Genomic DNA, 14,381 nt, shown 5'->3' on the forward strand with positions numbered 1-14,381 from the left:
AAAATGAGGACTGATGAAGAGTTCCTTGTGAGTGAGTGGGAGCCACTATCCATGTGATCAAATATTGATTTAATTTCACAAGATCAAAAGCAAAAGCATGACTGTTACACATCTAACCAAATACATATGTTTACGTGAAACACAGTGTATTACAGTGGTTAAAGACGACTGCTCTGAAATCAGATAGACCTAGGTTGAAATCAGCTCAGCTTCTTGTAAGCTATGTTTTCTGGCAAGTCATTTAACCTCTTCAGGCTTAGTCTTCTCATAGTAAAACTAGAGCTATCATGGAATGATTTGCAGGATGCTTGTGAGGACTAAGTGAAATGATGCAGTTGAGTGCTTAGCAAGGTTCCTGGCAATAAGGAGTACTCAATAAGTACTACTACTAATACTAACGAAGTCAACTATGGTTGACCAGATGGATGGAGTATGGAAACCATTCACGGGATTGTGGTGGATGCTCTTGTTCATTAGCCCAGATTCCTTTACCAGACCGGTGCACCCATTCCCTGGCTGCTGAATGCTGGCTGCTCATGGTCACGGCGGCTCCTCCTGCTGAACAGGCCACCTCATTGCCTTCCCTCATCCCCCACCTGGGGGAAGGCTTTGGCCAATAACTGACATGAAGTGCAAAAGGCTGGCCTGCTTGCCGCAAGGTGTAACCAGTTCTCCTCTATTTAGGTAAGCCCAGCCCATGGTCCAGCCTCCTTTGCCCAGATCTATACTAAATGACCTCACGTGCCAAATGAGTCAGGGACACAATGACTCAGCCTTTCATGTGGAAGCTTCCAAAATTCTAAAAAGGGATCTTACACACACACACACACACACACACACACACACAGAGAGAGAGAGAGAGAGAGCACTCCCAGGCCTGTATTAAGGATAAAGGTAAAATTAAAATATAGTAATTAAAGTTATACTAAAATTTAATTCTGTGCATCCTAGTGGTTACAGCAAAGAAAAGAGACACAATAGTCACATCGTTAGCATTAATAATAATTTTCAAAAGCACACAATGCCTCAGTACTTTGGTCTAAAGAATTTATCCTCTGGGGCTTCATAGAGAGCCCATGAGTGGCCATGGTGAGAACCATCCCTATGGTAAATGCCGTTGTGTGCTGTTTCTAGTCATTTCTCACAGCATATTCACTGATGGCTTTAAACCCAACTGCTGTTCCTCTCAGGGCTGGGAAAGAGAAAATCAGTGTAATCCAACAGCATGATTTTATGGGAGTCTGAATTAGTTCAAAGATAAAATCTTGATTCTCTAGACTAGAGGAAGGAATATGTCCTTTCAACTCTCCCGTGTTCCCCCCACCCAATTCTCTCAGATGTGCCTTTGATTAGAAATTGAACAGCAAGTAGTTACAGGTGTTTTTTTGTTTTGTTTTGTTTTGTTTTGTTTGTTTTTTTGCATATGCCTCTGGAACAGGTTTTCTGTGTTGCTGCTTAAGATCTGACTTAAGACCTTAAGTCAGGGAGATTCACAGTGTTTTGTTGAGAATGAATTGTGGCACCAAAACTGCTATTTTAACAGAGGTCTATTCTACCTGCAAAGTGCAGTAGGCTGAAGATGTTCCTGTTTTCTCTTGTCATGTTTTAGTTTTAACCTGGCCTTCAAAAAGAATGTTCTGCAGATTATTTGCTTAGATAAACCCAGTGGCTGCACACTGTGTGTTTGCTTACAAATGCTCCTTACAGTTCAAATCACATCTAAAGAAGGATAAGTTAAATAGTAAATGAGGAGTTTACAATGCATTGTGCGCATGTCAGGGTTTTCTGGTAACATATCGAATCCATCATTACAAAGGTAAGTTAGGGGAGAGATATGAAATATCATCCTTGCTCCTGTTCCAAGTTTCTCACAAAGCCCAGGAACCATCTTCTTTCCAACACTAGAAAATGTGGCACAACAAAGCTGCAGGTCTTGAGAAAGAATGTCCCTCTCTCTTAAAAGAAATGTTCTTGGAGGGTGGCCTGGATTGTTTTCCTTGAAGATTTTCTAGAGTGAACAGATGTAACAATTTTCTATAATTTGCCTTGGTGCAGATGCTGAAAGAGAGCACTCACAATAAAATATATGCAGTATATGTAATTTCAGCTGGATGTTCTGGGGTTTTAAAGTAAAAATGTGTACCTGCAAGCTGTTTTATGGTTTCTCAGTCATAATTATCTCTGTTACACAGAAGGCTACAACTGCAACTCCTCCTTCATGTGCAAGCTTTCCAAAAATATCTTGATAATTTTGCATGTTCTGCAAGCCACAGGGTTCTTGTGTTCCATTTGGGACGTGCGTTAAAATGTTTAATTTCTCTTTGCAATAAGTTTATGATGTAATCACATCTACGGGGAGGATGGTGGATAATCTATGGAAGAAGCACTTGCAAAAGGTACAGCAACTGGAATGGATGTTGAGTAATACCTGCTGCAAAATAATTTCAGCTAAAATTATGTGCGGCATGACTGGGCATAATGCTTATGTATTGCAACCCACGTTATTATATTGATAAAATGGGAGAAAGGTGGTGGAGAAGATGGTGAGGATTCTTAACAGCTGCAGCTTGCTCCCTTCCTCTAGGGAGTTTGTGCTCATGCTTGTGGCATTCCTCAGGGGATGGATAAGGAGAGGGGCTGGGGTATCACTGTGAAGCCAAATCCCCAGACAGTTGATGAGTGATCGCTCTGCTACACATGTCCCCAGTTAGCTCAATGATTGACCCTCTCTCCAATTGTCAGCCCCATCTCCTTACTACTTCATTTGTCCCCGTTGCACAGAAATGTATTTTCCACACTAATTACAAAATGGACTGCTACTGATGCCCTTCATTACACACATACTTGTTGAGCACCTCCAATTAAGTTGTTCAATAGTTACCATTCGGATTCCACTGGTCCTCTCCACCCAACACGAACAAGAAGTTTTCCACCTCCACAACGCAGTGGTGGGCACTGTTGTATGGCATAACTGAAATTAAGAAAAAAAAAAGACATATGAAATTTTCCATCTCAGGATTTGCTACCTTGGCTCACTGGCTATTTGTTTCACTGAAGTGCATAAAATGTGAGACTGAGTCAGAGGAAGAAGATTGAACAGGTAGCCAAGCCACTACTCACCAATCCAGGGATCCCTATGCAGTGACTCGGCGGTGTGTTCCCAGCGGTTTCAAACCCAACCCCTTTTGACTAATTTTGCATAATGTTATTCCAGAAATTAGTCAAGAACAACCTGTCATGCTGCTTTCGAAACCTAGGTTCTCCTAGCCTGCCTGATGATGTGGATAGTGATCTGAATGACTGACACTCCTAAATGGTCAGGGCTGGGGTTACTTCTTGGAAGAAGTAACCCTGAATACACTTGGAGCCATTAAGATGCTCTGCCCAACGTGGTTTGCTGGCAATCTTTCCATAAACAGACTGAGGGTGCTTGGTCGCTTTCTATTCCATGGCAATGAACAAGCTGAATTTCCATACAGTTTTAAGTTTTTAAATTAAGGTCCTGCTGATTTAATGCCTCCTCCAAATGTATACGCTTAATATCCTGTACAATGTCATTAGCAGCACAATCACACATTCTCTATCTATCTGCTTAGGAGCTCTTCTGTAACAAAGATGAAAACTGTCAGGAACATCACAAATATCTATTCTCCTTGCCTCTCCCTTCTCTCTGCCCAAATGTGGTGGATGTGAGGAGGGGGCATTACTCAGAAACCCACTAATGCCAGCTTTCTCTGTATTTGTTCTGATTTACATTTCCTTTGGGGAGACACAAAGTACCAGAACAGGATGCTCCTGTCTCCTTTTGTGCTGTGCAGTGTTAGTCTCTGCTACAATAATATCCTATGGTAAATGTAAACGTATACAGCATTAGTTATCATATCTCCTACAGTGGTTTGGGCCCAGTAGGAAAAATGATGTCCTTGTTCAGCTCATCATATGGGCACCTTAAATCTAGGTGAGGACAAATGGGGAGGTGATGTGCATGTTCAGGCAGGGAACTTATTCCTTGACACGGATCAACAGAGCACTTAAGAAACCAGTGCAGTGGGAAATCAATATGAGTCAGGGCCAACTCTTACTTTGTGCTCCTTTGCCAATGCAGGGAGAGAGAAAGTGAGGAGACCTATCTCACGCCTGACTTATTTTGGGTGCTATATAGCTCTCATTTCATTTTGTTTTTATTATCTTTTATTTTTCTCAGAAAGCATTTACGCTGGCTAAGATATGTAAATAAAAAATAAGAAACAGGCACAGGTTTGAGACTCATACCACAGCCTCTGAAAGAGCAAATCAGATCATTTAAGCTTCTTACCAAGGGATTTTAGGAGTTTTGTTTTGTTTATTTACCTACTGACTTATTTATTTGTACTGTAAATATGCATTGTTTTTGAACTTATATCCACAAGGCGGAAGGCATTGGTGTGTAAACCTCCAATCTGGGGGATAATGTAGAAATTGGGTGGGCAGTGGTTTGTGCGGTCCATGAATTAGGTCAATTGACTTCGAGAGTCATCTCAAGAATGTCCTTTAGCCCATGAATCCTCAGTTTATCTCTGTGAAAAACGCTTTTACCTGCGTAGATGCTACAGGCTTCACTACTCAGAATTCATTGTGGCAGAGTACACGTGAGGCTCATTGAGCAACAGAGGTAGAATATGTTTGAAAGGTTTTCTTCCCTTTAATTAGTTCATCATTGTTTGGATCATAATGCTGGTTCCAAAATACCAAAAACAAAACGAAGCTTCCCTTGTCATATTACGAACAACCTGGTGCTACTCCAGTTGACGGTAATGTCCTCTGGCCAGTGGTAAACTTACTCAGCATTAATTGTCAGCTGTATGCATCAATTCACATGAGATACAGTGCAGTCATAGAGGCCATCGGCTACAACGAACTTATTCTATGACCATAGCTCTTCAAATATTTCTTTTAAACTTTTGGTCAGTTCAACATTTTGCCCAAATCTTATAAATAATGAAAAATGGCATTATCTTTTTTTTTTAAAAAAAACCAGAAGTCCAGCTTCATAATAAAGTACAGTCTCTGAAAATAAAATGACACTTGTGTTTTGTTCTTGCCATTCATTTGCTCTCATTCAGGCAAGCAGAAATTAAGTGAAGGAAATAATACATGATTTATTTTTAAGCCTCTTTTTCATTTGATTACCCCTATTGTTATGCTTTATGCAAACAAATGAAACTATTGCACTAAGCTAACTATTGAACTCTTCAAAATAAGAGAAAAGAAGGTCTTTGAAGTCCTAATTTAAAGGCTACTTGAAGGAATTCTCATCTATTTACACATTTTTACCCTTGTTTTAAAACCTGTCTGCTATATTTCTTGGCTGAGCATTTCGGTATTCTCATTCCTGAATTATTGTCTTTTCTGAATTATTACTGTGAATCGAGAGGCTATAAATATACCCAAATGCTCTTTGAAATTATTCTGAATGTAAAACTCTCCCAAATTTATTTTAAAAAATCTATATTCAATCAATGTTTGAATTTTGCAAAAGACTTAATTTCTTTGACTTCTGATTAAGCCCAAAGAAAAGCAAAATAAATAGGGTAGTGAACAAGAGCAAACAATTGTTTAAAATGGCCTTGGGTACTGTACTTATTGATTTTCTTTTAAATAACCACAGATACATGCCTGCTCCTTTCCAGATTTCTCCAGAGGTGGACAAGTGCCTCGCCCTCGCAAGCAGATGGTGGGGGAGGTTTGTACTCCAGGTTCACATACAGCCCAGTGTGAGTTTTTAGCGTGTCAGTCAGTGAGTTAGAGGGAAAGGGGAAAGAGAAGCTAATCAGGATGAAATGAGATTAAAGGCTGTCTAATTTTACAGCAACTGTGATCCATCAGCCACTGTGAAAGTGACAGTGGAAATGAATGATGGAGACAGACAGGTGGGGCTGTACATTTCACTGATTTATCCTCAAATGCACTGGGCCTTATTTTATTGAGTGAACATGACCGCATTTATCATGACTGTCATCTAAACCCACTTCCCTCCATTTAAAAAGGTCACTTTACTCAGAGGGAGTAGGAAAGAGGCACTTTCAAATCAGATTTAAAATATAATAACACGTGTTCATAAGGCCCTTTGCGAGACTTCTCAACTTTATTAAACAAACAGGTAGTGCTAGGAGAAAGAAAAAGCCAGAAAATTGGAGAAGAAAAAACTTTTCATCACCTGAAGGAGCATTTCATTTCATCTCTAAATTTCAAGCAATTTGTACCATTTTTGCCTGTTCCACTCCAAACACCCAAAATTCTATTCTAGTCTTGGGAAACGAAATAAAACATTTACATTTAATATTTTTAATTAAGAAAGTAGGAATCAGGTAATACTGTAAAATAAACTTGGAGAGGATATTGTCACAGTATTTACTCTGCAGAATGACTAATCACCACACAGGAAATAGATGTTAGTACTCGTAACAAGCTGAATCTCTGCCACAATTAACTTATGTACCTGTTAATTGTTTTCCCATAATTTTAAGGCCATAAAAATCTCAGTTACACAGTCTTTTACCCCTCCTTCTACCAGAGCAATAAAATGCCCTGAGATCTTATGCACAAAGTTGGTCTTTGTGGATGGGAAAAAGGAGTCAAACTCTCCGGGAATTCCCTATTACTTTTTGCAATAATAACCAGCATTGACCAAACATTTACTATGTGCCACATATATGTACATTAAATATATAATTATATTGATCTATATGATAGCTTTGAAAATACAACAACACTTGCGTTCTTGCTATTCATTTGTTCACATTCAGGCAAGTAGAAATTAAGTGAAGGAAATAATAAATGATAAAATATACTGATAGTATATTTACCTAAATTGGCTCACATCTTTCATTTAATACAACTAATCACAAAAGAGGCATTACTCATTCATTTTATTTTTTTAGAAACACTAAAAGGCCTTGAGAGGGTAAGTCACTTGTTGAAGGTCAGACTCAGGTACCAAACGGCAGAGATAGAATCCAAACATGGGGATATCTGGACCCCAACTCACGCTCTTATCCATTTCACTCTACTGATTTTCAATAGGTATGTTCATCCATCCAGCAAGTAATTACTGAGTTCCTGAGTGTTCAGTGATGGTGTTTCTGAAATTTGTGTATAATTTTTTATATTGAATCGTATTTTAAATGTGTTTATTACTATGATATTTGAATGAATCCTTAAAGCAAGAAGACATTCCTTTAAATGATTTCCCATAAATCTGGATATTCAAATAGCTGGTTTTCTTAAAGCAGAGTACATTTGTTTGATGGAGCCAGAAAAAACACTGAGAAAATCAGCCAGTTAAGGGTGGGTAGAATCTGTTGGCAGATTGTTTTTTTTTAAACAGTCAGGACATATTTCAACCTTGCAAGCAGATTCAAAATATCTTGGTTACAGAGGCTGTTTTCCTGGCCTATAAAATGTCCAGGGGTCTTGTTTGTATTCATGAAGGCCTTACTGTACTAGAGATCCACACTACTGTGTCTCCTCCCACATTTTACATCTAAGGAATGTAAACCTCTTCCAGCAGAAAGTATACGTATCCTTTGCAACCCCCAAATTTTCATGAATATCCAAACAAGAGATTGCAAAGGGCTGTGCCAAGAATATAGACTTGCTAAATAGATGGTTATTGAATGTTTATCAATTGGATGTGACATTTGTGAAGGCCTTGATATTTTTGGTCTCAAATACATAAGCTTGCAAAACTGTCAGATATAACAAAGTTCTCAATTGTTTTGAAAAAATAATTAATGCCCATGGTAAAAATACAATCTTAAAAAAAAAGGACATACAGAACAAATAAGTCTTCCTCTTACCCTCGGCCCACCCTCAGCCTTTCAGTTCTCTACCACAGAGGCAATCTCTGCTACTGTGTTCTCGGGTTTTCTTTCCAGAGACATTATATATATGCGTCATTTTTGTTAACACAAATGGCAGCAGCATACTGTAGACATACTGTTTAGTGTCTTGCTTTTTAGCACTTAATAATATATTCATTCTTTCTTTCTCCATTAATCAAGTATTTGTTTTGGTGCTACTCCATGCCAGGCAATGTTGTACCTGCTGGGGAGGTCATGGTAAGCAGCAAACCGGGTACACACTAGTCAGGGGAAGCACATAATAAACACAGACACAAGTAAATAAGCTCTTTTGTTTCAAATGATAAGTGCAAGAAGAAAAATAAGTCTGGGCTGGGGAGAGGGAGTGGCAAGGGTAGTGAGTTTTGACAGTGCTCAGGGAAGGCCTTTCTGAGTAGATGACTTGTAAGGAGAGAATTGGCTGAAGTGAGTAAGGGAGCTGTGCAGGGTGCAGGTGCAAGAATAGCAAGTGCAAAGACCTTGAGGCACAGGTTTGAAATGTGTGAAGGACAGCAAGAAGACCAGAACACAGGGATCTGAGATGAAGTTGAGGAGAGAGGCCCAGGGCAGACCAGTGCAGTGTGGAAGGACATGGTCAGAAGATAACACTGGCATTATCGTCCACTGAATTATTTTAAGTGACTGCACAGTGTTCCGTTTGATGGGCATTCTATAATTGATTCCATTTCCTTCTGATGGTTAATTCATTCAACAAACATTCACTAAACACTCACTAGGTGCAGACACCTTTCTGGTTGCTGATAATACACAACTGAACGAGGCAGACAATATCCCTGCTCTCCTAGACCTTATATGATAGAGAGGATGAACAACACAGATAAATAAATAACAAATAGGAGCACAGCCAGGTGATGACAGATGACATAAAGAGAAATACAATGGGACGATGTGCTAGAGAGTGAGTGCCTGTCTATTACTTTAGTTGAAGCAGTTGGTGCAGAAGTGGGAATGAGTTGGTTGTGTCTGAGAAGCAGAGAGAAAGCCTGTGTGTTGTGAGCACCTTGGATGAGGGCCCAACAGGCATGGGATGAAGTCAGCAGGCAGACACAGGCTGAAATGCAGGTCTTCATGAGCCAGAATAAGCATGGTGGATTTTATGCTAAGCATGATAAAAAGGCATGGGAGGGGTTTAAGTGGCAGGATGACATAATCTGATTTATGTTTTAAAAATATCAGTCTGGCTACTATTGAGGTTGTAGGAGGGAAAGAAGGAAAAGAGGAGGATCAGGCAGAGGTTCCTTCTGTGATCTAGATGAAAGAAGATAGCAGCTTGGCCAGGAGGGGACAGTAGAGATGGACAGAAGGGCTATGCTTTGAAGGTTGCTGCTGTTACAAGCAGTGCTGTGTTGAGTGTCCTTGCAGATACATAACACACGTGGATAATTTATCTGTAGGGTTGATTCTTCTAAGTGAAATTTCTGGGCCAAAGAATAGGTACATTTCACATTTTGATGGAACCCATTTTTACATTTGTATCTTTGCCAGTATGGTGAGTGAACAATTGATGTCTAGTTAAAATCTAAATCTTCATTTATTTGTGGTACAGGTGTAGCATGTTTTCATACATTTAAAATCCATTTGTATTTTATACATTTTTGTTGGGTTTGAGTTTTTGATATAACTTATGTTACTTATAATTACATAATTTCTGTTTTAAGGTATTCTTTTCTAGGAACGGACAAAATAAATGGTATCTTGGAAGCATCATACTGCTAGAATACATATTTGTGAAATATTTACTCATTGAAGCAAATTCAAATAGCAATTACATGCTGTTGAAAACAAATAACCTGAAAGAAAGATGCTTCCCTTTAATAATATTGAATATTCCTTGCCATGGGCTCTTAGAGGTTTTTTTTGTTTTTTTTTTTAAAGTCTTCAATTTTATAGTAAATGCAATTGAGAAACATAAATGTTTTAAAATTTGCTAGTTAGTTTAATCCTACCATTCAGTCTTTCAGCAAAGATCTAGCAAGCTGGCATTTCTGGAGATAGAAACAGACACACAGTAAAACATTTTACATATTTACACATTTTACACATTAGGAAGGGCTTGATAGATATTATTGAATAAATAATTTAAGATATTATTAAATAAATAAATAGAAAAAAGCTCTGCTACTTTTTTTCTGTTATATTTGGGCTCTACTATAGTTTCAAACTACAAATAAATGGAAACATTTTGTGTATTTGGGGATGATTTTATCATTACGGACAGTTAGTCTGGAAAGTTTAACTCTGTAAGAGTTTTTATGGTCAGAATCCAGTTATGAGTTGGCAAATGTTCTGAATTAACCCAAAGGTGGCCAGCACTTTCTCCCTTACCTCCTACTTGTTCTGCACATACCAAGCCAGATTTTCATAATCCCTGGAGATGAAGTTATTTAAGTGAGTTTAAGGTGTATAAATCTAAAAAAAAGTGCACATTTAGGAGGCTGTGCAAGAACCAAGAGAGCTTGTCTCTCATAGTTCAAAATTGTATCTAAGGGTCAGTTTTCTTGACTATGAGGATCGTTTCATCACTCCCTCATCTTTGCAATGATTGGACTAAATGCATACTTTTACTGTATCACTTGCCAAGTGATGAAACAGTGTATTAAAAGGCTTGTCTTTGGCTTGTCACCCCCAAAAGATCTATGAGCCCCTGAAGGCCAGATGCTATCATCTCTGTAGCTTCATGCCTAGCACAGATCCCAGCACATAGTACTGGGCCAGACTCTGGCATCCCTATAGCATTTAGGCATAACATAGTAATCAGAAATATTAATGGATCAGTAAATATAGATTTATTGATCAATGAATAGCACGAATGACTGAATGCTAGCTAAGAGACTATGGAATTTATTTTTTTGGAAGGTGGAAAAGATTGTGATGGATGCCAGAAGATGTGAAGGAGGGAGGAAGTTAAAGAAGGAAAAAAGAAGAAAGGGTGCCTTTGGTAAGGATTCTATGGCTTCTAGGATAGATGTCACCCATGCAACACATATGTCAGTTTTAAGCAAAGGAGGTTTGTAAGCTTTTCAAAGGCTGGCCATATATTATTTCTTTCCAGAACTATGATAACACCTAATTGTGTCAAGGGCAAAGGTTTTCAATAAAACCTTGTTGATTTACAGTTTTAGTTCCGAACACTTAACTTGGGGAAGTGCTAAAAAGCAGTGACATTAATGTGATTTCACATTGGACTTCTATTACCTTTTTAAGCAAAACTGACCTTCAAAGTCTTATTTTTATCTTAGTTCAAATATTTTCACTAATATATTCCTAAATTATGATCGTGTTATTTTAATATCAATGGTTTTACTTTGAATACTTCCTGGCATGCTAGTAGGAACTTAAATGTAGTTTTATTTTTACTTTTGGAGAGTAAAAAATCTTTGGGAATGAAAGCTGCCATCTCTTTCAAAGGCTAGTTTTTTTTTTTATATACTTTAAGTTTTAGGGTACATGTGCACAATGTGCAGGTTAGTTACATATGTATACATGTGCCATGCTGGTGTGCTACACCCACTAACTCGTCATCTAGCATTAAGTATATCTCCCAATGCTATCCCTCCCCCCTCCCCCCACCCCACCACAGTCCCCAGAGTGTGATGTTCCCCTTCCTGTGTCCATGTGATCTCATTGTTCAATTCCCACCTATGAGTGAGAATATGCGGTGTTTGGTTTTTTTGTTCTTGCGATAGTTTACTGAGAATGATGATTTCCAATTTCATCCATGTCCCTACAAAGGACATGAACTCATCATTTTTTGTGGCTGCATAGTATTCCATGGTGTATATGTGCCACATTTTCTTAATCCAGTCTATCATTGCTGGACATTTGGGTTGGTTCCAAGTCTTTGCTATTGTGAATAATGCCGCAATAAACATACGTGTGCATGTGTCTTGATAGCAGCATGATTTATAGTCCTTTGGGTATATACCCAGTAATGGGATGGCTGGGTCAAATGGTATTTCTAGTTCTAGATCCCTGAGGAATTGCCACACTGACTTCCACAATGGTTGAACTAGTTTACAGTCCCACCAACAGTGTAAAAGTGTTCCCATTTCTCCACATCCTCTCCAGCACCTGTTGTTTCCTGACTTTTTAATGATTGCCATTCTAACTGGTGTGAGATGGTATCTCATTGTGGTTTTGATTTGCATTTCTCTGATGGCCAGTGATGATGAGCATTTTTTCATGTGTTTTTTGGCTGCATAAATGTCTTCTTTTGAGAAGTGTCTGTTCATGTCCTTTGCCCACTTTTTGATGGGGTTGTTTGTTTTTTTCTTGTAAATTTGTTTGAGTTCATTGTAGATTCTGGATATTAGCCTCAAAGGCTAGTTTTTTTTTTCCTGTTTTACAAAGTGTTGTGTATTTCAGAGACATGTCAATGAAACACTCTAGAGCTTTGATGATTGCCGTTTTCCAAGCATCAACACAATGTCTTCCTGATCATATTTTTCTGGGAGAAAGTATCATTCTGATACTTTTTATTGTTCCACACCCCAAAAGGCTCGTGTCAAAAATAGCAAAACCTCTAAATGAATTAAAGTAGCAGAGCAACATATATTATTTAAGCATTTGATAATAAAATCTTTGACAAAGGTTAAGGGAGTCAGGGCTGTTTATAAGGTGGATGATATGGCAACAGGATAGCAAAAATGATTGTTATGTAGTTTAAATTATCTTAGATGATGGCCCCATAGTTGCCCCAAGTTATTGAGGGCAGAAGGAAGGAAATGGGTGTGGCCTACATAATAAGGATTTATAAGAGGAGTTTTCTGATGCAAAACCCACATACTCAAATATGGGAAAGTGAACTCTAGTTGTTCACTTGAAAACCTACAAGATATCAGAAGGTCTAATTGAGAATCATATTTCGGGCCAGGCACAGTGGCTCACACCTGTAATCCCAGCACTTTGGGGGGCCGAGGCAGGCAGATCACCAGAGATCAGGAGTTTGAGACCAGCCTGACTAACATGGTAAAACCCCGTCTCTACTAAAAATACAAAATTAGCCGGGCATGGTGGCGTGCGCCTCTAATCCCAGCTACTCGGGGGGCTGGGGCAGGACAATCGCTTGAACCCAGGAGGCAGAGGTTGCAGTGAGTCGAGATCGCGCCATTGCACTCCAGCCTGGGCAACAGAGCATGACTCTGTCTCAAAAAAAAAAAAAAAAAAAGAATCATATTTCAAGCAGCTAATTCATTTCATTCAAAAATATGTACTGTACTGTGTACCTGTTGGTTATTATGCCAACCTCTGAGCATATGAAGATGAATTGTACACCATTCCTTCATCCCAGAGCTCACTGTGTAGACAGAGAGAGAGAGAGAACATGAGAACAGATAAATAGGATACAGAGTACTCCAGGTAGAAGAGCAATAGATGCTCCAGGGAGGAAATGACTAAAACTTCAGTGAGAAAGTGAGGCTTAAGCTTAATCATGATTCCGAAAAGAGATTTTTCTAGGCTGTTGCAGCAGTAAATGTCATTATTGGGAAAAGGCACACAGATTCCACAAACATTTACTGAGCACCTACTAAGTGCCAGGCCTTGGGCAAGGCCCTGTGATATAATTTTTAAATATTAGCTTAATTTTTAAAAAATGAATTATTAGAATTAGATCAATGTCTGAAATCTTATAAGTTCTATTGTTCTATATCACTGTAGCATGACTACAGTTAACAATAACATATTACATAGCTTCAAATAGCTAGAAGGAGAATGTTGAATGTTCCCAACACAAAGAAATGATAAATGTTTGAGATGATGAATGTGCCAATTACCCTAATATGATTACTATACATTATATGTAGCAGAACATCACAGTGTACCCTATACATTATTATTTATCAATTACAAAATAAAAATTTTTAAAAGATTGTATTATGACTGGGTGTGGTGGCTCATGCCTGCAATCCCAGCACTTTGGGAGGCCTAGGCAGGTGGATCACTTGAGGCCAGGAGTTTGAGACCAGCCTGGCCAACATGTTGGAATTCCATCTCTACTAAACATACAAAAAGTAGCTGGATATGGTGGCTTATGCCTGTAATCCCAGCTACTCGGGAGGCTGAGGCAGGAGAATCGCTTGAACCTGTGACGTGGAGGTTATAATGAGCCGAGATCACACCACAGCACTCTAGCCTGGGTGACAGAGCAAGACTGTCTCTAAATAAATAAATAAATGTATGTTATATTATTACAATATCAACTTTTTAATTGAGGCCTGAGAAGATGTGTTGAGACACAATGGTGCAAATAAGAGGAACGTGCTTTTATCTACACTGTCCTTTTGGACAGCGGGCCTGCTCTACCTACTCAAGTTCCCTTCTGGACCACTCTCTTCTTAGACAATCCGGTGATCATAGCCTCTGCTCTAATTAAATCTTTCCTGACATGTGGAGCCACCTAATCATTCTGGAAGCAATTGGTAGTATTATCAGAACTGTGAGCAATACCTTTGTTCCTTTTAGATAATCCATCATTGCATT

The 14,381-nt window shown here is 38.7% G+C and overlaps 1 protein-coding gene across 2 annotated transcripts in view; it reads right to left on the reverse strand.

Annotated features, from left to right (window-relative positions):
• Positions 1–14,381, reverse strand: part of KLHL14 (kelch like family member 14) — a 101,512-nt gene that overhangs the window by 20,254 nt on the left and 66,877 nt on the right. For both annotated transcript variants that reach the window (XM_034943935.3, XM_055102588.2), the window contains one exon: positions 2,882–2,971. In XM_034943935.3, the coding sequence (XP_034799826.2) occupies positions 2,882–2,971 (90 nt within the window). The remainder of the gene's footprint in view (positions 1–2,881; positions 2,972–14,381) is intronic.

The sequence above is a fragment of the Pan paniscus genome, chromosome 17 (assembly GCF_029289425.2).
Source record: "Pan paniscus chromosome 17, NHGRI_mPanPan1-v2.0_pri, whole genome shotgun sequence".
Classification (NCBI taxonomy): Eukaryota; Metazoa; Chordata; class Mammalia; order Primates; family Hominidae; genus Pan; species Pan paniscus.